The 24,405-nt window shown below is 41.8% G+C and overlaps 1 protein-coding gene across 4 annotated transcripts in view; it reads left to right on the top strand.

Annotated features, from left to right (window-relative positions):
• Nucleotides 1-4,781: 4,781 nt before the first annotated feature.
• The window catches only part of SPTLC2 (serine palmitoyltransferase long chain base subunit 2), a 78,676-nt gene continuing 59,052 nt past the window's right edge, over nt 4,782-24,405 (top strand). For 3 of the 4 annotated variants that reach the window (XR_008431426.1, XR_008431427.1, XM_053945593.1), the window contains exons 1-3: nt 4,782-4,874; nt 15,904-16,098; nt 23,403-23,557. Coding sequence is in view for 2 of the 4 variants with exons in the window: in XM_053945593.1 (XP_053801568.1) it covers nt 4,782-4,874; nt 15,904-16,098; nt 23,403-23,557 (443 nt within the window). In the remaining 2 variants the exon portion in view is untranslated. Of the gene's footprint in view, nt 4,875-12,526; nt 12,586-15,903; nt 16,099-23,402; nt 23,558-24,405 lie in introns of those variants that run through there. The other variant, XM_053945594.1, reaches the window with a different exon arrangement.

Below are 24,405 nucleotides of genomic sequence, written 5' to 3' on the forward strand. Positions count from 1 at the left end.
AGAGCACATGCCCAATGAGAGGTGGTTGTACCTTGGGGAGGGTAATTTTGGGGGGGAGGTGTGTGTTAATGTTACAGTTAGGCTATAATGAACCAAGTTCATCCAAGGAGAATGATTTCACCACAGCTGTTGGCTCAGCAGCAGGACATGTCCTGTCTCCCTCAGCTGACAGGTCTTATGCAGTTTCTCAGCTGCAAAGTGCTATCGAGTTCCCCTCCCTGCAAGGATTTCAAAAGAGCCCAAATGAGGTGTCTCCACTCCACCCACTGCTCCATCCCCCTTAGCAGGTGCTGTGGTTGCAGACTGTGGGTGTGGGGAATCATCATGGAATAGGTTTTGAGCACACCAACCACATTCCATCCAGGGAGCAGCAACTGTGTTTTACTCTATAATTTCCGTGCTGTTATAACCTCTATTAGGCTGTGAATATAACCTCAGTTTCCTCTGATATTACCCCCAGTCATCTTTCCACAGCTGGGTGCAATGCAGTGAAAGTGGATGGATGTTACTGCTGGTCTTAAGTTGGCTATAAGATACAGTCTAGTTCCACTGCAGAGAAACAGCCATCTCCATTCCAAAACACTGCACAAGTCACTGTCCAAAGGAGGGCCAAATATCCAGAAAATTGAACTGATGAGGGTGGGATGGGAACAGCTATGACAGTTCTAAGTACTGTTTTGTACAGAATCTTGGGGACAGGGAACATAAGTAAAAGCAGGTAAAGCACAGGAGGCTCCAAACAAAGCTAGGACAATCTTGGTAGTCAACCCTGACTAAAGCCTAGAGAAAAACAGCTTTTGGAATGGCCTGAAAAAAGGTCTGGTGGTGCATGCTCCCTTCCTCCCTGCCTCTGGATGCACTACAATGTAAGAAATGCTTATCAGGCTTCAGCCTTGATGAACAGCACCTGGGCTCAGCTCCTCTTGAGCTTATCAGAAACACTGTCTGCTTCCAGGAACTCATGCTGTCTAATCAGCTCCTGCTTTTCAACAAGCAGCCTTGGAAACTTACTTTTATTGCCCAAATAACAACCCAAGTGTATCTTTTCTTTGAAAGCTTGATAGCAAAAACAACTGGAATTGCAGGCAGGATTGAAAATTACTATGGCTAAAGCCAACTCTCTTGTGACCCTACAAAGTGCAGTCCTAAGTGAGACCCTTTGAGCTCTCCAGGACTGCAGTGGGCTGTGACCAGCAATCTTGCTCTGAGTGGGATGTCTCTCAGAGCTCACAAATTTTCAAGTCTGCTGGCCAATCGTTCCTTCTGGAACTTGCCCTTCTTCCGTCTCCAAAGTTCACAACTCACCTCTCTGATCCATGCCCTACGTTCAGGGCTGCCTGGTGCATTCATTCCTAATGCCTCCATCTCAAACTCAGACACGAACACATCAGGAATTTGACCTCAAATAACGATGGGGCTTCTATGAGGCAAGTAATGACTCATTTGTCCCTCCTGCTACAGCAAAAAACAGTCCCATGGTTGTAAACTATGATCAGGATCTCTGCCTTTTTTGACACCCATGTTGGGTGATATTGTTCAGTTGGCAAAGTTTGCTCTGCCAGTTCACTGGAATAGTATCCTTGAGACTTAAAATGTAATTTAAAACTGTAATTTGCTCTTTAGATTTCTTTTGGCTTCCCTATTTTGCAACTGCCTAGTCCAGAGGCACAAGCTGCAGCCACCTGTGTACACTGCACAGAGCCATATCACAGTTGCCTGCAGGTGTGATTCCAGGAGCTCTGTGGGATTTGTTTTGTGCTGCCTGTGGCAGTAGCTGTGCCCTGGGATGGCATCCCTATGCTGTGACTTGTCTCCATGGATATCCTGGACTCTTCTGTCACAGCAGGCCCAGTGTGAGCATGGCATCCCGTGTCCCCTGCACTGTGCTGGAAGGAACCAGATGGCCCTAAAACACCAGGTTATGCTGGCCCTATGCTCAGGGCAGGGTGAGGTCCCTCTGTGCAGGGGAGCACTGCAGCTCCTGTGTAAGACTGTATAGTCCTGCATGAGCTAACCAGTAGGTCCTTTAATGCTATTTACACTTCCTAAACCAAAACTGAAACCATCTCATTCTAAGGGTTCATGTTAATTGGGTTCAAGGACAGATGAAGTGACCAGTCTCTAGGTTCATACACGTGAAAAGGGTTTGTGCTTTAATAGAGAACACAGCAGTGAGATTCTGTGCCTGGCAGGTGAAGCAGCTTATCCTCTCTAGAAGTAAAACATTAGCAGGTGAAACTCATCCCTGTGCAGGTGGGCAGGCAGGGAGTGGAGGGTGCTGCCCTACATATGTCTTGTGATTGTAAACTGATGGACAACCTGCACCCCATAGGCAAAAACTAGTCAGTATAATTAAATCTGTTCTGTTCAAAGGGAGAGGAGGCAGGAGGAAAATGCTTATAGCCAACTGTGGCAACAGGGGAAAAAATACTTCAGGAAGTCTACAGTATGTGGTCCCCTAATACACTTCTCTTTCTTGTTTTTTTTTTTTTCATTATATTTCTTAGTTTCCTCATAGATTACTTCAACTCTGCAAAAGCCCCCCCGCTGCTCATCCAGAAATAAATCATCTGTGCCTCTTCCCCACCAGTGCTCCTCACTGCACCTACCAAAGCCAGTCCACTTGCACAAGTTCTCAAGTGCTAAGCACTTGAGTGCTTAGGTGTTTGCTGCTTTGATCCCAAGGTCCTTCCTAGTAACACCAGTCTCCTCCATGGTCCCAGCCTGCAAGACAAGAGATGGGACATGGCCCAGCCCATCTTAGCTGGTGGCTCTCTCTCACTGCATGTCAAACCAGGTGAAGAAAGCTTACTGCTGAGGCAAGTGCATACCTGCTTCAGTGGCAGTCCAGATACGGGAGTGGCCACAGCAAGAAAAAGAACAAGGTCAAACAGCCATCCTGCCCTTGTTACTGCTGAGACTGTGCTTGAACCCTCATTACAAAAAGTCCTCTTTGTCCTCCTAAGGGGACATGGAGACATGAAGCAGACTGGACACGCACTGCTGCCTACAAATAGGCTGAAACCAAGCTGTGAAGCTTTCCTGTCTTCCTGAGGGAAGAAAAATGACTGTCTTTCACAGAAGCTAATTCACTTGTTAGGTACTGCATACCAAATTTGCAATAGGATCCATGACAAAGGCTCCAAGATGTGACTATAATACATAAAAATAACTATCAACAGTAGCAAATCAGAGAGTAAAGGATGAGACTGTTCTCTCGAATCCATATGCTTGAACCTGATAATTCTTCATTTTGTTTTTCCCCTGTTGCTAAGTGCAAAGAAAAAACCACAGTCGTTCCCTCTAAATTACACTGAAGAAATCAAAGGTCACACTCTTCCATCTTTTCAGTGTGATTAAATGTGTCAGGCTGTTTACTTTCTGCCAATTATCACTCCTGCAGTTCGGGAACCGCTCCCTACTCCCTCACCAGGATACACACAGGTGTTAATAGTGCACAAATATAGACACTTCATGGTTTCCTTCTGGCTGTGTCTGCCTGATGCTTGGTCACTCAAACTGCACTGAGATTGGTAACATGCACTCCCGAACTAAATATATTTATTTAGTTTACCTGGTCTTTGAACGAAGCACATCTTTTCAAATCCTGTCAGAAAACACGTTTGTACACAAACCTAGTACGGTTTTTAACAGAGCCGTGCGCAGAGCGAACAGCCGGGCAGCTCCAGCTGCCGGGGGCGATACAGCTCAGCAGGGCGGCCAGGCTACGCCACTCTTCAGCCCTAAAAATGTAAATCCTACCGGAATTAAGCTCTGCCCAAGGCTGGTCTGCAGGCTACCCTGCCAGGGCCTTCGGTGTCCTGCTGGACTCCAGCCAGGATACATCTCCCCCGAGCTGTGGCGAAGGCATTGCCGTAACTACGTCTGATCCCCTAAACGCTTTCTGGAGCTCTCACCCGGGGCTCTCACTCGGATGATTTCATTAGGACACAGCCCAAGGCGTCCTGGGACAGCCCTCCAGGTCTCGGAGGAACCGCTTCGTTCATCAGCTCCCTCAACACGAACCAGCGAGGGGTTGCCCGCTGCCTTTCCCCACGCCGGCCCTCTCCCCGCTCCAGCCACCAGCGTGCCCGAGGCAGGGCTGCCGGTTTCCCGGCGGGGATGGTGACGGCGGCGGGAGCAGCAACCCGCGCCGCGCTAGCCCCGGCCCCTTCCCCGCCACGGGCGGGAACGCGCTCATGGGCGCTCCGGTCCCTGGCGGAGCGGGACGCGGAGGGCGGGGCAGCTCCCGCAGCCCAGCGCCCCGAGCCTGCCTGGCCCCGCTGCCACCAGCGCCATGCGCCCCGCGCCCCTCGCCCCTTCCCCGCCACACCCGCACCCGCGCCCGCGCCCGCCCATTGGCTGCCGCCTCAGCCCCGCCCCGCTCCTCCCTCCGCCATTGGACGGACGCTGCTTCTCGCTCGCGCCCCTCCCTCGGCCTGGCTCTGTGATTGGCTAGCTATTCCCCGCCCCTTCGCGGCCCGTCCCATCCCTGCCAAGTGATTGGGCAATGCTCACCCTCTGTCCCCGCCTCCCCACGGGCGTTTCTCTTCGCGATTGGGGGAGCCCCTCCCTTCCCCTTGCTCCCCTCCCACCCGGCTGCCGCGCGGGCTCTCATTGGGCCCCGCCGCCCGCCTCGCGCGCGCGTCGGCGCGTCCAGGCGGGGCCCGTCCCCTCGCGTGACGCCCGCGCCGGCGATTGGGGGAGCGCGGGCCGCGCTTCCGGTGCGGCGCGGCCCGGCCGGGCGGGGGCGGCGGAGCGGGCGCGGCGGGGCCGGCGCGATGGAGCGGCCCGAGCGGCCCCGCGCCAACGGCTGCGGCGGCGCCCACGGCGCGCTCCGCAACGGCTTCGTGCGCGGCCCGCCCGGCACTCAGGTGTGCGCGGGGGACGGGGGGCGCGGCGGCGGGCGGGGGGCGCGGCGGCGGGGCCCCGGAAGGCACCGAGGTGCGGCTGTGAGGGGTGTCGGCAGAACCCAGTGGTTTGTGTCGTCGGCTCTCGCCTGGGGAGGGAGGGCAGCGCCCGAGGGGTGCTCCCTCACCGCACTGGTGGCGGCGTGGGAAATGACTGTCCCTCGAGTCATGGCTGTAACTTTCCTGGAAGGCTTTCACTGGTGCCAGAGCTTTGAACTTAAACCTCGCTGTGGCACAGTAGGTCTGTGCTTTAGCAGAAAGGGTTTTAGCAGTTCTTCGCCACTGTTTCGTTGTTACAGGTGCGACACTCGGGGCTGTGGGTACGAGTAGCCTTGAGCAGGGACTTCCCTGTGGGGCAGAGTTGGAGCTTGATGCAGCGCTTCCCATCTGGCTGTATTAACACCCTGGCATGCAAGTGTGTATTGTGCTTGCAGACTCCTGTTGTTTCTTTGCAAAACACTCAAGTTTTGTGCTATGGTGTAAAAACCTTAATGGTTGTCATGAAGTCAGCCTCAGCAGAAGGCAATAGGTTGTGTTTCCTTGAACGCCTCAAGCTGCTTGAGAAAAGCCTTCCTCTGTCCTTATCTCTCCTGCTGCTGCTGTTTTTCAGTCCTCTGCTATCGCTTCGATTTTTTCGGTGTAGGCTTGTGCACTCACTGTGTGAACTGGATTGAGAACTGATGCAGGGTAAAACGAAACTTTTTTTTCCCCTGAGTTCTTTAACTAAGGATACTCACTGTATATCTTTGACTGCATAGATGCTCAGAGTCTTGCCCTGGCCCTTGGGAGATACAACACAATCCTGGAAGTGAACAAATGGAGGGAGGTTCAGTACCTTCATTTGGCAGCAGTGTCAGCTTGTACTGGTTTGGGGAGCTAGACACCGAGCACTGCTGGCTGTAAAGCCTTACATGTAAATCTTTGTAATAAGACAAAGTGTGGTGCTGGAGAGTGTTCTTCTGCGAGAGAAGAACACTCTCACTTTTTCCCCACCCTGTGCTTTGTAAAGAAGAATGTCTGAATACAGTTATATTCTTCTACTTCAGAAGAACAGAATGTGGGGTAGGGAAGCATTTTCCTCAAGGGCTTTGTTTACCTGTGTATCTGGAAAATGTGGGTGATGCAGCATGTGAATGGGTAAAACCATAGACGTCAAAGTGAGGAAACTTTAAAAACCTTGCTGGTTTATGAGATGTTCTATTCACTTAGTAGCTTGCACATGATGCTATGCTCAGATATGTTTTGGAGACCTGAGGCATTTGAGATAACTATTTCTAAAGTGGGTTAGGGTTCGGTGGAGAAGTGGTCATGGAAAATCTTACCAAAAATTCAAAGTGGAGCAGCAGTGTGAGATATAAGAATATAGGAAAGTTTGATGTCTTTCTGGCAGCTGCTTGCTGGTCAAACAGATTTATAATTAGGAGTATTACATTTTTTCTCCATAATTTTATGTGGGTTAACTTTATGCTAACTTTCAAAGTGAGGGTCTGAATGTTAGAACTGGACTAGAAAAAGCAATTATTTAGGTGAACTAATTATGTCCAGTTTTCTCAAATAGCATCCATGGTGGTAAGCTGCCAAAATACGTGTTTACTGATATATCACAGATTTGGCTACTTGATTGGTCTTTTGCCTTTTCAATTTTGTTTTTTGTACCTTTCTACAGAAGAAGGGAAACATGTGAATGCTCACTTTGTGTTGAATATATTTGCTGTGTATGTATATACTACCTACTTACCACATATAGCACTTGAGAATCTGCAGCTGTAAGCAAGTACCAAAAAGGAGGCAGCTTGCACAAAAGAATGTGATTGTTACTTAATAGGAAAAAAAACAAACAGAAAAGTAAGGATGAGAAAAAGAACTTTTTCAAGAAGGCCTTTCACGGGTTTTGTGTGAGAAATAAGAGGTAAAATGAGATCTAGTTGAAATGATGCAAAAAGGAAAGGAAAGGAAAACCATCAGTTTAAAGAAATGTTGCAGTCATTGACCATTTACTTGGAAAACCATGGAGTTTCTGAGGGGAGAGCTTAGAGACAGGGTAGTGCTTTACCATGTCCCCCAGTAGGGCTTGATAGTACAGGAAAGCTTTACCCACTTTTAACTATGTGAAAAAAAAGTCCTCTTCTACCTAGGACATTTCTGCTCAGATTATCTATGTAAGTTTGGGTTTTTTTAATTCTTGATTTGTTTGTTTACATTGTTTTGGGGGTTTTTATCGTAAAAAAAGAAAGCTTAAATTCAAATGTTTCCTTATGATACTCCCTTCACTAAGGGTGGTATTTGACTTATAGAGTGGGATATAGAGTGGGTTCTTTACTGTTACTCCAGCATGCACAGAAGAGGGTGAAATTGTTTGCTTAATTTTCAAAGTGATTGTATTTGTCTCCTTCTGAACTGCTAAACCTCTTTGGTAAGAGGAGAGGGGAAGCTTGCTGCCTACTAAAACTCTGCAGTAACAGACTCTGGCTGCCTTGGAGATTAATGAAATATCATCAGTGACTGGGAAAGTGACCATTTGAAGCTAGGGTTCAAGCATAGTAAAAGCATTCTGCTGAAATGCTGAGATAAATAACAGCTCTTGGCTTTCCTGAGATATCTTGTGTTCAAATTGCTTGGTTCCTGCTTGAAGTTAATCTATTTAGAGATTGTTGCATTCACGGAATTTCAGTCTCATTATGAACAGCTTAATTAAAAGAGGTTGAAGAACCATATAGAAATTAAAAACTGTGGAATGTTGGAGAAAAGTCACTTTTTTCTGACTGTACACAGTTAAGGGAGTTAATGGTTAGAAAGAATAGTAATTTATGGATGGACGTAAAATTGATTTAGAACTCTGGTGTAATACTGCAGTATGTAAGATAAAAGCCTGCCACCTCAAAGGATATTGTCGTGATGTGAGGAGTTGAACATAGATAGGAGAAAGAGAGCAAATCTTAGTAAAAGAGATGTGAAGTTACCTCTTCAAGTTGTGCACGATTCTGCTTTTTATGCCCTTCTGCTGTTTTGGGGAGAGTGTTGAGTTCAATATAAAAATGATGTTTAGGAGCTATCAAGACACTTGTGAGAATAATAAATGGGGGGAAATTGCTTTTTCTTTCTGCAATGCAATTTTAAACTGGAGTGTATTTCTCCTTTGGAATGTTTTGCAAATGACTAATGGTTTTCCAATGCTGCATCTGAAAAGATTTTTCTTGCTTAGAATAGGGAGATTGGTACATCTTTAATGGGAGAAGATGCCCTTATTTTCCAAGATAATTTATTTGAATCCACCTATTATTGTAAACAAATTCTTAGTAATGTGATTTTTTTTCACTCCTTAATTGAGCTTTTCACATTAGAATGGTTCTGTTGTGCTTCTAGAAGTTAAAGAAGAAGTAGTCTCAACCTAAAAAAATAAAATTGGAATATAGGTTTTAGATATCAAGTTCTTAATTTCTGTGGTGTGCAGTATCTCCAAGTCAGTTAGATAGGAGCTGGAATTATATAAACAAATTTTAATTTCCCTGGTGTTTCTAGAAGGTTTTCAAACACCATCCTATAGCAACTTCCAGATAACATACATGCCTTTGTAAACAACATCTTGTACTGCTTCCTCAGGAAGACAAGGAATAGTTTGGTTGAGAAAAGTGGGAGGACTGTGGGATTTGCATTCCTTTAACACTGTTACAAGTCCTGAATTCTAACAGCTGTTAAAATGGCCAGCACAGATATTTATTTGGTGTGGATAGACAGAAAACAGTTAGTGTAGTCTTGTCATTGTGCTTGCTCTTCTTAAATAGCACAAACTGCTTATGCTTCAGGATGCAGGGGAACAATAGCTTCATCCTGATTTCTAGGATACTTTTGCTGGAATTCAGGTTAATGTAGTTTCTTTCAGAGAACACACTTAAGATGACTGCAGTAGATACTGCAAGTTCTTCTTGCTACAAGTGATTTAGTGGTAGCAGTGACGTGAATCATGTTTCAGATGAAAGTCAGGATAAGATAAATGTAATAAATAACTACCCTATTCACTGGTAAAAAGGAATTGGAGTACAGAATTGTGAGGTTTTTTCACATCTGTGTGCAAATTTAAAATTCATATATTTCTGACAGGAAAAAAAAGATCCTGAGAATCTAAATCTCATTAACTTCTTCTTGAAGAAGTGGTTGTTCCCCTTACTCAGTTTGGGAGACTGCATCTTGCAAACGGTGTCCAGTTTTGAGTTTCTCAGAAAGATGGTGACATAACCACATCAATCTGTGAATCCAGTGGAGGGTCCTCAAGAAATGAAGAGGCTGTGAGAGCTGGGTTTGCTCAACATTAGGAAGAGAGAAGGCTTAACTAGCTGGCTGGAGGATATAGAGAAAATGGGGCCAGACTCTTGGAAGCATGTGACAATAGTAGGAGAGGCAACACATGTAGTTTGGAGGAATAGGAAATTTTGATTGCACATAAGGAAAATACTACCCTTCTGGGAAAAGTTAAAATACTGGAAGAAGTTGCCCAAAGAGGTTGTGGAATCTCCGTCCAGGAAGGAGTTCAGGACGGTTGGACGTGGCCCTTGACAATCTGTTGTAATTAGCCCCGCTTTGAGCTGAGGCTCGGAGACAATGGGGGTGCCTTCCAGCCTTAGTTATTCCATGCTTACAGAGGTGAACTCATGGACTGCAGGAGGGTCTGTCCAGGTTTAGACATTAGCATTTAATCCCCGAAGCCCTGTAAAGATGTGTGCCTTAGGCTTATAGCAGGTACTCTGAGGCTTACATCAGACCTGAGGAAAGAAATGACTACTTTCTGACTCTTGCTTGGTTTTATGATTGACTGTATTTATTGTGTCAGTAACGTAAAACTGAAGTGAGAAGAAAGTGATATAGAAAAGACTGCAGCCTTGTTCAGATACTTTAATTGACAAAACTCCTGTATTTTTGAAAAAGTGTACCTGTGCACAATGATCTTTTTCTACTACCAAATTCAGTTATAAAAAGGCTGTAAGCCTTTGTGGAAGGAACAGCTACTCAACATTTTCCCTGGCTAAATGAATATTTGAGATCATATTAAATTAGTAGGTGTAGTGCCAGTGTTGTGCTTGTTGAGAATTTGTGTTTCTGTGCTGGTATGAAAACAAATGCCCATGATAGCTGCTGATATTATGGGCTTCTCTTAGATTTGAATATATGCTACTGAGAAATTAGTTTGGGTGAAGTGTTAAAATCTATGGATTATATGTGGACTGCCATTTCAAATTTAGCTGGTGCTAAGCCTTAAATGCTCTTAAGAAATTGTTATAGATGTATACAAGTTAATTTATTTTTACTGTATTTACTTGAATGATATGTTGTATTTTTCTGTCTCAATTGTACAACAAAACCAATGTTTTTTTCTAAATTTCATGTGTTCAATTTGTTGGGGGGACAAAAGCTTTATCTAAGTTATCTATGGACTTGAATTTTGCTAGGCGGAACATAAAGCATTGGCCCATCTTCAGTGAGGTTTCCAGTTTTTGTTTTTCCATCATTAAGAAATAAATCCTAGAAAAAGAACCATTTTTAATTCAAAAGTATAGTTTTGAAGACTATTTATAGTTGAGAAAGGGTTGGAAAGTTTAGGAAGTAATGGGGTTTAATGTCTGTAAAAATGAGAGCAGATTCTAAAATATGTCAGGAAATGCTTTCAGAGGTATCTGAGAGCCTGGAGACTGACTTGTTGGGGAAGCACTGCAGACTTGTTCTGTCTTTGGAAATCTTTATTGTAAATCATATTTGGTTTCTGTGTGCCTGAAATCTCCTGAACATAATATATAAAGTTACATGTAAGGTTTAAGGTAATTTAAGGTAAAGAATTTAAAAATTATTTTAAATTAAAATTTTTAAAATTTAAATATTTTCTTAAATTAAAAAATTTAAGAAAAATAGTATATTCTCAGTAGAATTCAAATTGTCACCTATATGTAGTAAGCAAAAAACCCCAGGTTTAACTGCATCCTTTACTTGCTAATGGGGGGCAGGGGAGAACCCAAACCCAAACAACTTAAATGTTATGAAGATTTACACTGTTTTTGTAGATGTGGTAAGTGCATCTAATTTGACAAAGACTGTCAAATTTGTTGTGACTAACTAATTGTAAATAAAAATATTTGATAATATCTGTCAAGAAGAACAAATCTTTAATTAGAAATATACTCTTAAAGTCTGTTTTATAAAACAAGTTTATCTCCTGTGGGATTATTTTAAAGCTTAAAATGTGATTCAAACCAGTTAATTCTAACTTTGGCAGTAAACACTTTGTCTTTTTACCCATGGAACAGTCTGAAATTTGAAGTCTAAGCAAACAGTGCAAGGAAAAGGGCTAGAGGTGACAGTAAAATTACCACAGGGTATCTAACATTTTAGAGCAGCTGCCTTCATGGAATTCTCACTGCTGTGATTTCTGTAGTGCTGATTCCCTGAATCCTTTGTGATGAATGTGACTACTTTTGCATACAGAGGCACGCTTATGGATGTGGTCTTTCACAGTGTGTTTCTAAAAATAGAAGCAGCAAACCTGTTAGTAAAATTTCTGCAGCATGTGTGGTATGTGGCAATGAGAAGCTACTAAATTTTAATAAGAATTTAGCAAAGTTGTGTTCCAGCATAAATAATCTTTTTAATGTGTTTATATAAAGTCTGCCAGGTTCATCTGAATTTGTTCTTCCTGTCAGCATGAAATAAAATGGCCTCTTTAATACAGACTGCTGGATCTTTCCTGGGGTAGCAGCAATAAGCAGTTACCATGTACTGCTCTCAAACTTGTGCAGCATGAATTGCACTTGTAGCATCTTCTCTCCCTAAAGTACATGCCTGCCATGCAAGGTGTGTACCCAGAGTCCTGTGGTAAATCCTGTGTGTTGTCTGCAGTAGTATCTGCAAACGTTCCTGTGTTTGCACATTGCTTTTGTCTTCTCACTCAAAAAGGATATAGAGAACGTCCAAAGGAGGACTACAGAGGTGGCAAAAGGATCTAGAAGGAAAGCTTTATGAAGAGTCACTGAGGTCACTTGGTCTGTTCAGCCTGGAGAAGAGGAGGCTGAGGGCACACTTTTCTGCACTTACAGCATCCTCACCAGGAGAAGAGGAGGGGCAGGCACTGATCTCTTCATTCTAGTGACCAGTGACAGAACCCAAGGGAAGGGCATGAAGCTGTTCTGGGACAGGTTTAGGTGGGATATTAGGAAAATGTTCTTCACCTATTGGGTGGTCAGGCACTGGAGCAGTGACCCTGGGAAGTGGTCACAGCACCAAGCCTGACAGAGTTCAAGAAGCTCTTGGACAACTCCCTCAAATAGGTGGTGTGACTCTTGGAGTTGTGCTGTGCAGGGCCAAGGAGCTGAACTAGATAGTCCCTTGTGGGTCCAACTCAGTACATTCTGTGATTATCATCAGACTCTCATGTGTTCTGCTTAGACCAGTGTAGTCCTTTCTAGCAGTAGCTGTGTGATGCTGCTGCTGCTCAATAACTGCTACAATACTGTTTCATGTTGTTTTGTTTCGCCAAGAGTTTGGCCCAACACCTGCATCACCTGTGGCTGGTTCTTTGCTGCCTTTTGTAACCAGCTGAGTTGTGCTCTCTGATTCTCCTGCAGCTGAGTTCCTTAATGTGATGGTGCTCTTCTGCATACGTGTACTCTGCACAGTACAGGAAAGAGAATTGTAGGTGAGCATACACATACTTCTTTTTTTATTCCTGTGTTTAAGTGAACTCTGACTGTTCTTCGTACTTGGATGTGCCATATATTCTACTTCAAAGGTCATGGCTCACTTTATGATCATAAAGCTTGTTGAAATCATAAAAGCCTTAATCTTCCATGCCTTTTTTCTCCTCCCGATAAAAGGAAATTAGGCACTGAACTGTAGCCACCTTCTTTCTTGGTCTCTGGAACTGAAATTGTTCTTTTGCAGCAGCTTTGGAGCTTGCAGCATGTAAGCCTTCATTTGAAGGCTTATGTGTGGATTTATAAGGCATTCTTAGAAAAACAAATAGGCTTGTATTTAATGTGTACAAATACCTCTTCTGTACTGAAATTCTAGAGTTTTTTTACAGTCATATGCTTCATGAAGAGTTTGTAGAATTGCATTCAGTCTTTTCTTTAATTTTTTTGATTCAGCTAGGATAACACAAGCTTCTCAGCTGATGTCACAGCTGACACGCAAATTTAAGGCTGTATTAGCACACTGGTGGAAGAAAACTGAGAAGTGAAATTGATTGGAGTATGGGTTGAATCAATGCAGGTATTCCTAAAAAGCCTTTTTTAGTGAAATATTGGGATTGACCATAATGAGTAGTTTTTTTTTTTAGTTTTAGCATTTGTTACAAGCACAGGCACCTCCAAAGACCTGGAAAAATTGGTATGTTTTTATTGTGATTAAGTTTGCATATGGATTTGGGTGTCTTAGTTATTTTTGCTTTTTTTCAGTAACTTTTTGGAGCTTGGTAACCTCAGATCCATTATCTTAGGATGCAGCCTTTCATCTCTTCCAGATGAACTTTCAGTTACCTGGGAAAGACATTAGAAGCTTTGATGTGATCTCTAGTATTCAATACTAGGTAATTTGTGAAGTAGTCACTACCCGTTTTGTGTCTGCTTATCCAGAAATCAGCTGCTGGTACAGCAGGCAGGCACGGGTGGCAGGCATGTAGTGTGCCTGCTCCTGAACAGCTGCTCTTCACAGCCTAATCTGACAATGTGAGGATGCAGACTTCAACTTGTAATTCCCCAAGCTGTGAAACTGTGGTTGTTGGAGCTTCGGTGTATGATCTTTCTTGTATCTGGATGCAACAAAATTCTATAGTTTTGTGTACAGGAGCCATAATGATACAGTTAAGCAATTCTGAGAGTAATAGAGAAGAGGTAGGCTTTCATGGTTTTTCCTTTGCAGTGTTGGCTCACTGTGATTGTCATGGTGCTGCTGCCTCTCCTCTCTCTCCAAAAGCTGCCTCAGTTTGCTGAGCTCTACCGAATGACTTTGTGGAGCAGTGCTGTAAGGACTGTTAAGGTCTAATGAATAACCTTCTGCAAATGATTATATTTCCAGCACGGATCAGTTTGGTGTTGAAGGGATGCTATGCTGATAATCAGATGTACTTGCTTTAATTGGGCTAGCTGGAGGCTGGTGCACATGGCTCATAATGGGAGCGAGTGGGGCAGGGGCAGTTTCTTTGGCTGGTGTTGTTCATGAAGAGAATGGTGTGTGAACCTTTGGCCTGCATTAAAGCCTTAAATTGCCAGCACTTGAGCTGCAATGTGGTAAGCAAGTGTTCCTACACTTGTGCCAAACCATGGTAATTTTCTACCTTAAGCCACCACTGTATGCAGTGTGCTTTTACAATAATACATCAGTATTAAACCTGGCCTCAAAGCACTGCAAGCTAGTTACCTGCATCTGTCTTTAAGTGCTGCTGATAAAAAAGAAGTTCCAACTCTGTCTTTGCTATTTTGTTTCCATACATGGACCTATTCTTAAGACTATTCAATAGTCCACAGCTATTGTGACCAAACGAAGGATTTGCTTTGCTTAAAACTGTGTCAGAGGAAGCGAAGAGGTAGAAATGTCTAACAAGAGCGAAGGTGCTGTTGTGGTTTATACTCGGTGACTGCATAGCTATAGCATAATTGTATTGCTAAGAACAGTCCCTTGCTGCTGAAAATTTGTTTTCACTATATTAATGACAGACTTGAAATACAGACTTGCTTTCCGAATAATTCAGTGTCTGGTGATGCCAGCAAGTATGTGTGCCTTATTGATTCATCAACTGTTGTAGAGTTTAGTATGATTCTACATTACTTTCCCATATGATAATAGGAGTGACATAGGTGAATAACTGCTGGCCCACACCCCTCAGGAATTACTTGCCATTGTCTTTTTTTGATGAATTTAGGTTCAATCTCTTTCCTAGGTGTTGAGGTTTCTTTGATTAGTACATTTTAAGAAATACATTTCTTATTTTTATATACATTTGATGCTACACAAAGGGATTTATGTCTTATAGAGTGTTCTTTCATGTGCAGCTATTCTATTATTGTGCAGCCATTCTATAACTTAGCCATGCAGATACCCATTTGCATCTCATGGCTAGATTTCTGTGTTTTCATTCATTAACTTATGAGATCTGATCTTGAACTTAACCATTTGAAAAAGTAGTCTAGTTAAACCTAAAATTATCTTTTCCCCCAGTGTTAATATTGGCTGAGCATATGCCTTGTAGTTGTGAAGTTTTTCTGTCATAGTCACAAATATTGCATATTCTAGTACTTGAGATAGACCTGCTGTATGCACTAGGCAGCTAGTAAATCTCCTACCTTCAGATGACATGAAAGTAGCAAGATGGCTTTTACCATGGATTTTATGCAGAAAGCCATGCTTTGTTCTGTATGCTGACATATATGCCGTGTTGAGACTCTATATACAATGACTTTTTTGTCTGTGGTGTCATGTCCGCCTCATGGATGAGTACAGTGTTTATGTCAGCATCTTTAGGCTAACAGCTACAGAGACACGTGGATTGTGATTGTTTTGTTACACTAATATAGGCTTCCAAGTCTGAGAATGTATTGTTTAGATGAATAAAACTATTACTTTCGATTTTGTTTTTCTCTATAGTAATCCTGGGATACATTGCTGTTCTGTTACTTGTACCCTCTTGGTGAAAGCACATTTTTCATTTTGGTTTGCCTAGATGTAAGCAATGCTCTGTATGTAGCTTTGCAAACTAAATAGTTTTAATTGGATGTTAGAATGAACTGCCCTTGATTGGTAACTGTGACTTGGGTTATATCAGCAATTTGGCAACTTCATTTATGGAGTCTGTTGGTGTTTATCAGTAATGGCTGAACTTAGCTGGAAGCAGCTTTTGCTGAGTGGTGGGTGATGCAGAGCCTGCAACTGACCACAGGGCTGGGGGCCCCTTTGAAATGTCTATCTGCCTTTTTTTCAATTAATATCTCAACTGCCTCTCTTTAACTTTTTACTATAGATAAATCATATTGTGCACAATGGAGGACTATACAAAAGGCCTTTCAATGAAGCTTTTGAAGAAACACCAATGCTGGTTGCTGTGCTGACCTATGTAGGCTATGGTGTTCTCACTCTCTTTGGATATCTGCGAGATTTCATGCGGCAGTGGAAGATTGAGAAGTGTCAAAATGCAACAGAAAGAGAAGAACAGAAGGTAACCACTGGGAAATAATGTTCTGTGGGAAATGATGTGGCTGAGGCTTGAGTGTTTCTTTGGCGAGAAGTGGTGTTCAAAATTTTCTGCTGTTTTCCTTGTCTTCTGGATGCCCCAATTACTATACAAGTAGTGCTGTGTCCTAAAAAATAATACTTCTTTTGAGTTATTTTTCCTCAGAGTAATTTCCTCATCTGTTTCAGTGCAAAGCTGCATCAACGGTTGCATCAACGTCCTGAAAGATCCCCCAGCTGCAGAAACAAGAGTTTGGGGAAGAGAGTCTGTATGTTCCAGCATCAGTGCTTAAAGAAAGGCTCTTGGTTTTAGTTTCACACTAATGGGAGGCTTTCTGATGCTGATCTGGTGGCTGAGTTTTGATTTAGAAATGTTATTAATTCTCTTTATCTGAAGTTGTAAAGAGAAGCTTGTGGGTCAGATCCAGAGCACAAGCTATATAACTTTAAGTTCTTTTGGAATCTAGAACACAAGCAAGTTAGCTGGTGAGTAATTTGAGGTGCTGACTCGTGGCTTACTGATAGTGATTAGAAAGAATTAATTCGTGTTACGACCTATTCAGAAGAGCTTCTGTTACCAGGTGAAAGGTCTTGCCTGCTTCAGCAGTTCGACTGGAATGAATAATTCTGATTTGCAGTACTTGTAAATTATTTTTAGAGCTCTTTATTCCCCACAGGAGTTAATTGTTTTTAGGAAGCTACTGTTGAAACATGAAGTTCACAAGCTATTTTCTTGCTAACTCTTAATGTGACCCCTTTCAGAAGAGTGTGACTACCAGTGAGCTGTCTCCAAAGGTCTTAACTCTTGCTGATTTGGGCTCTCTCAAGCTGTTTTTCTCAACTGCTTTGGAGAGCCAGTGTGTCTTATAAAATGTTCGGGGAGTTCCTTTTCCAATTGCTGGTTTCTGGTTCTCTCTGCAGCCACACAAGCAGTTGGCTCGCAGAAAATAGCCGGGGATAGAAAGGACATCTCAGTGAGGCAAACAAATAATCAAGGGTGTCAGGGAGGAACTAAAAAAGGGAAGGCTCCTTTGGAGCCTTTTTTTGGAGACAGCACTGGAGTAAAATGCATGTCTTTTTACAGTTGATTAGCTAAGGACCAGTGCCTAAAATTACCTCACAGTAGCTTCTTTCTGTGAACATTGTGAGGTAGAATTAAGCAGATTCATAGTAGGGCACTAAATTCCAAAACAGAAGCATTCTTACAGGAGTTTAATGAGTAAAAGGCATTTCATATTGGTTAAAAGTACAGGAGTTTAAATTTACGCTATTGCCAAAACTGACTTCTGGAATACAAAAGTAAAAATCTTGGATCCCTTTTAACAGTTAAAATAGCTGATTAAAAAATGCTGGTTAAATCTCAACTGGAAACTTGATGTGTTCATTAATGCCTTTTGAGCTACTTTGGTTTATGACACTTGAGAACATGACACTCTTATATTTTTCTGTACATAAAGCAGAAGTTGATACAGCAGAGAACAGTCAAAACAGTTGCAGAAAACTACCAGGACATTAGAATAAAAGTTTAAATTTTGGTGTGTATTCATGGTGTTGAGGATTATAAAGGAGTAACTGAAGTGTTGGTGCAGTTACTCTATACTGTAATTGTTACATTTCTTTTGCAGGGTTGTTGTGAAAGGCTTGTTCTGTCAGGGTGTAAAAACTGCTTACAGCAGCCCTTTTCTGTGGGAGCAGTCCTTGCTCTTACATGAGTGAGTGAAAAAAGGGGGCAGTAGGTCTAATTCAGCAACACATCATTGATATTAGGCTCTCAGTAAAGATTGCCACAGAGGACCTTGAAGCACAGAGGTTGTTAGCAACAGGTTATCCTAGTCCTAAAAGAAATGTAGCCTTGAATTTTTTTATAAATTAACTCAGCATTGCATCTTACCCCGAAAGACATTTGCTTAACAAGTATGCCTTCTGGACAGCTGAATTGAAACGCTTTCAGTTTCTGTGTTGGCCTCCATGAGGAGGTGCAAATATTTTGGTTTTGTTTCGTACATAGGATGTGTGTGGATGGAGCTAATAAGAAGTGCCAGTGAATATTGCGTAAGAATGAAAAATAGGAAATCCTGTTTAAAGAAGTTTTGGTGTTGGAGAAATCTCAGCCTAGTGTACTTCCCCAAATCATGTCTCTAGCACTTAGATTGTAATAGCTGCTTCTGATATCAGACAAATAGAAAAGTGATCACATGAGATCTAGTACATACAGTACTTATCCTCACCCTTTGCTGCTTTAAGCTTTGTTTGCTTGCAAATGAATTGATGAGAGCACGTTGCAGCATGTCTAGTGTGGGAGCCAGGGGTTATTTTGGTTCAGCAGGTAGAGGGGGAGGTGTGTGCTCAATTACCTGTTTTGAAATTATTTTCTCCAATATTTGAGTCTCTCTGCTGGATGACAGCCTAGTCACCTTTTGGTAAGGGAATGCAGGTACTAGTGTGTAGAAAAGGCTCAAAACTCACCTTTTTATTTTTATTAATATGTGCAAATCAGAGAACCCCTGTGATTACACTGGGGTACTTTCTGGCAGATTTGTGCAAATCTTTCCTATGTGTAGAAAGTAACATTTTTTATTACTGAAATTCTCAAGAGTCAACTAGGTCATTATTATTTTCTTACATATCAAGCAAAAGGATTAGTCTTACCTTTTTGAAATAATTCGTAATTGCATAGGTGAAAAATGGCAAAATTATGTAGTGTGAGGAAGTATTTTCTAAAGGGCTGAATAAACCTGTTCTGAAAATCACAGAATTGAAGTATGTGGATTTTCTGTGGTGTGTTTCTGAAGGTGTTTACATTTGAAAGCTTAGGTCCAAAATAGTATGCAAAACAAACACAAGAAAAAGACTCAGTTTTTCTATGTTATGGAGGGCAGTTTATTTCAGTAGAGCGAGTTCTTCCTTAAATTGTCACTTAATAGTATAATCTTATTCTGTATCATTACTAGAAAACTGCAAGTGACCAAACAAATTTAAAGAGCAGAGCAGAATTTTGAACAGGTTTGAATTATAACTGTCTCTGATGGCAGGTAAATTCCTTGGAATTTGTTAGAGCCATGCATTGATATGAATGGTTCCAAGAAAACTTAATATTCACTCACTGTTGAAACACAAAAGGGTGAAAAGGGGCAGACTTTGCTAGTACTGATTTCCAGGAAATAGTTTAATAGGTTTTGCCTTTGTTTAAAATATATCCAGCTGAGCTTTTCCTGGAAACCAGTGTTGTGTAGCACATCCTCTCTGAAGCATTACTGGTCTGTTTTAGGCATGGGTAAATGGCAAGATTAACAATTCTCAATTACCCTGGAATCACTTTGTGCATGCCCAATTTAATGTGCTATCTGGTCATAAAATATAGTTGAATCTGCAAAATGCTTCCAGTATTTTACAGGCAGGATGAAAATCACTTTTACCTTTCCTCCAGTCTGATTTGCCTGTTGATTACCTTACGTGTTTTATGTTTGGTAGTGACTCTAAATGGGGCTGGTAACTCTCTAATATACTGCTTCATGCTCTGTAGCTTGCCCACCTAGAACGTGTTTCTAGCATGTGAGGTTTTCAAACACATGTTCACAGGAGTCCAGCTGTAGGAACATTTCAGGGGCAGTAAACTGGAGTTGTTTATTCAATGTTGTCTTAGCATCTGTGTACCTCATCAGGGGCCTCCTGATGATACAAAGGCTACCCACAGTTATTGCTCCACTTTCTTGACTCATGTAACAGCGAGATGAAACCAGTCTTTCTGCTTCCTTTTAGAAGCCTGGAATTTGTTGAAATTGTCTGCTGGATTTCTGTTCAGAGTCAGTTATGTGTTATCAGAGAGCACATTATGCGAATTGCAGATAAGCCCTGCTGGTGCTCATGGCACCATTTGTTAGCTTAGGTGCAATGCTGTGAAAACTTGGCTCTAAAAGTAGCATAATCACTGCATTTGCATGTCCCTGTGCCCTGAGCTAAAGGCTACACAGCACTCATTATGACCTTTACTTGTTGCAATATTAATTTAGAGTATGATGAAATAATGGATTCCCAAATCACCTATGCTAAGGTGCTGCACCCCAAGGGAGAATTTTATTCTTCTCTTGACTGGCTGTGCTTTTCATTGAAATTGCTGTGCTTTTCAGGCTTGTAGGAGACCACTAGTACTTCAGTTTCTTCATCAGGTGTCCCCTCAATATGGGATGTGTTATAGGCTGAAATTGAGAGGAATAGAGCTGTTTAGGATGTTTTTAGCTCCATAAATGAAAGAACTTGCTGCTTTTGCTCTCTCTTTTGGGTACAGTGTTGCAGTTGTTTGATTGTTTACTCAGAAGATTGCTCAAAGAAGCAATTCCTAGAATATTTTTTCCTCTGAATGAAACTGTTTAATCTCAGATATTCTTAGAGACCCTTACAGCTAGGAAGAGTGTTGGATCTGAAATAAGATGAGAACTTGATAGAAAAATAACAAGATCTGAAGGCAGTTTAAAGGTGATAGTGGTTGCTTCCAGCTCTAGGACACCGTTGCAGCACAGCACTGTGGCTGCATGTGTCAAAAATTTGAAATCACGGCATATGCTAAGTTGGAAGGCACCCACAAGGGCATGGAAGTCCAGCTCTTAGACTTGCACAGGACATCCCAAAGAGTTGTACCATGTGCCTGAGAGGGTTTCTAAACTTCTCCATCTCTGTCTGGCTTGGTGCTGTGACCACTTCCCCTTGGAGCCTCTTCCAGTGCTCTCTGGGTGAAAAGTATGGATTCATAGTGTTCATCCCTCCCTTCCTCTCCCGGTGTTTATTTTTTATGGTTCAAAGATTGAAAACATTAAATTAGCATGTGTAATTCAAGATGTCTTTTTGTTGTACTGTCTACTCTTCATATGGAATGCCACACTCCTATGGAGGAGGTAAACAAACAAACCAACCAACCTCCAAACCAACCAGCAGACCATCTGCTCCTATATGCCAGCTCCAGAAGAGGGCTCTGAAACTCCAAAAGTCAGTATCAGTTTATAAAGGCACAATATCCTTACTCTTTGTTTTTTACATTCTCAGATGTGTGGGTTGTGAGAACTCCTCAGTAGGGTTAGGATCACTAAGGAAATAGACAATTTGGTTTTGCATTATGCTAAAATAACACTTCCTGCTTGCCCTATTCCAAGGAACTTTCTCATGAGACCTATCTGAGGATGGTTTGTTGGAGGGAGCAGTACATGTATAGATAACAAAGGAGTTGACAGTGTGCTGATACCTACACTTAAAGCCCTTTACTACAATCCTACAACTTGATACTCCAAAAAACTAAAGCTAGTGTCCCATATTAAACCTTAATTCCCTTACCCATAATTTATTCCTTGAATTCTTGTTGACTTTTAAAACATATTTTTTCTTTATCATAATCCAATAGGTTCAGAGAACTTCTCTACCTCACAGTAACTTTAAACTTAGTTCTAATGCTGGCTTTTAAGATCATGCTTGTGCTACATATACTGGTGCTGCCAACCTGTTGTGATTGTCCTTATGTCACCAGTTGAGCTTGTTACTGTTTGGGCTTTGTCAGCTTGGGTTTCAAAAGAAAACTCATCTGATGAGTAATCTGAAGTGGGATTGGGCTCTATCAACCCAGGCATACCTGCTTGAGTTGGTATAATGACTCATTTCCAGCCTCCCCCTACTAGCCAAGGACCTTGGCTAAAATACCAGTTGTTTCTTGGCTCACGTAGTTGGTGTTCTTGGATAACTGCTGCAAAGCTGAACTCTTGTGCATAGATGGTTAAGAGGAGTTGAAAATACTTAGAAGCATCTCACTAGATTATAATTAGATTTAACAAATCTCTCAACTATTGATCTTCTAATGTGCCAGGGTTTCTTTTTGGTCTCACTTCCCCCACTCCTCTACAAGTAACATAGCACAGGGTTTGAAACAATTGTAGGTAATTATTTTAATTTTGTGTCATGAATTGGGACAGGAACATGGAAGAAACAACTGCCCTTCTGTGCATCTTAGGACCTAGAAATTTTATTCCCACTGTCTGTCTTTGAGAAAGGACATACTTATGATTCTCTGAAAGAGTGATTGCTAGCTAAATTTGGGTTGTTTTTCCATAGTTGAAATTATGGAAATTAATATCTTTGTGCCTTTTTGACACAGGCAGAAGCAGGTTTAGGTGCAGCTGTATCTGCTTAGAAGTTGGCACTTTTGGGCTTGGTCTTTCTGTGCAGCTGCTGGTAGGAGGATGCAAAGGTGTGGACCCAAATGTTCCTTTACTCCAAACTGCAAGGACAAGGTTGTTAAATCATTTAAATAGGAAGGTAATGAAAAAAGTACTCCTCCTGCAGGCAAGCATTGTAATTAAGAGCTCGTAAGTGCCTGTGTTTTTATTAAAAATCTGTCATAAATGCTCCCAGTTATGCTTCCATGGTACAAATGTCTGACACTATAGTACTTGGTGAGATACTCTGCCTTTCTTATACTGTCACCAAAAATAAAATTCCCATCACAGTGTTTGCATTTTTCTTGTGAAAAACAGGAAGAAATGTTCGGCTGGCTCATACCTTTGTAATAAATTCTGCTTTTTTCCTTCTGTAGATGATTAAAAAGGTGGTGATTTTTTTTTTCCCCTCAACAGAAGCAAATGAATTATGCATTCTTATCTCTACTAAATGTCAAACTTTTCTTTAATTAAATAGTAAAAAGGAAATCTTGTGACTTTGGGGCAAGAAAAAAATGTTCTTGAGTGCTCAGATGTCCTTGCTGCCACAGTTAGTTTGACATTCTTGTGTTATCCATTCAAGGCAGTCACTTACTTTTCCTGGAAAACATTGGAAGGGAAGCTAAAATTCAGGAAAGGCTCATTCATAAAAATCATGTGGGACTTCAGTGTTGATAAGCTTTGCAGAAGAGAGGTACCATAATGCAGCTTATTAGCTTCTATTGAAAACAAAAAATTGTAGAAGGTTCTAATGGTAATGTGTAAAGTAATGCTAGTGGTGCTATGTTAAATGCATTCCTTATGCACAGAATAAAATATGGTAGAGCACCTTAGTTTTCAAAGTCTTTGTGTATTCAGTACAGCAATGTTTGGTGCCAAAAAGCCATTGCACGTTCCCTTGCTCTGCTTAACTCGAAGGCTGACTATACCTCTCCTGCAAGGATTATATGCCCATGATTAATGAAGGGGGTTATTTTATCTTTTGTGTTGAGTTTTTTCATTACGTCAGAATGACAGAAAAGAATTATTCCTGCTATTCTTATTTTACTGTCACATATATTTTCCTTTTACATGGAGTGCTTTTGATGTGTTTCAGGACTTTGTCCCATTGTACCAGGACTTTGAAAATTTCTACAACAGAAACCTCTACATGCGCATTCGGGACAGCTGGAACCGTCCAATCTGCAGTGTGCCAGGGGCCAAAGTGGACATGATGGAGAGAGTTTCCCATGACTATAACTGGACATTCACGTGAGTCAAAATTGAAGAAAACACTTGCAAGACTTGTCTTGAAGTACAGGGTCTCTAACAGCAAGTTGCAGGCTGTGAGGTTAAAGGAGCAGTGAATTATGAGCTTTATTATGAAAGTTTGAGCTTTCTGGCAGCTTGAATCAATTAATTTTGCTCTTTGGAAATGCATTTAGCCACCAAGGTGATTATTTGTATATACTCTTTTGTCTACTTTACTGTATTAAGATTTTCTGGGCATACACCTGTAATAAAATTAATACCTTTTTGCATGATGACAAGTGCTTGTTGTGTTTACATTGGATTGCACTGCTGCTTGTGACTTGGTCTTGATTTAAAAGAAGTTCTGCCACTTGAAGTAAATGCTGCTGTCTGAACTGAATTTAATATGATTGTTTTGAGTAAGAACTGAAGTAGTCTGTAGAAACAAAATGAGAAATACAATAAAGCATTTTTACAAATTGGAAATGACATATCACAGGTTTGATATGAAGAGGTTTGCAGCACAGTACTTGGTGAAACTAGTTATGTCTCTTCTTGGCTTTCAAGGGCAAAAGAATGAAAATTGATTTTTTTTTTTGCTCAACTGCTTCGCTATTCTCCTTGTCACGTATTCTTAGCAGAAGTGCCAGATGTGTTTCCTTTCTGTGGTTAGAGGATATCCCGCTTGAGGGGCTGCCAAGTTAATTGATCTAGAGATGTTATTTTGTAATTGAAAGAAAAGTTGTGTGTTTCTGGGATGGAGGGAGAAACATGTCAAAGCAGCAGATGGTTTGAGAAGCCTCAAGCAATTTCATGTTTGATAGCAAATTCACCTGTAAATGTAAACTCTTTCGGGAATTAATTTGAGA

Source organism: Vidua chalybeata, chromosome 6 (genome assembly GCF_026979565.1).
Source record: "Vidua chalybeata isolate OUT-0048 chromosome 6, bVidCha1 merged haplotype, whole genome shotgun sequence".
Classification (NCBI taxonomy): domain Eukaryota; kingdom Metazoa; phylum Chordata; class Aves; order Passeriformes; family Viduidae; genus Vidua; species Vidua chalybeata.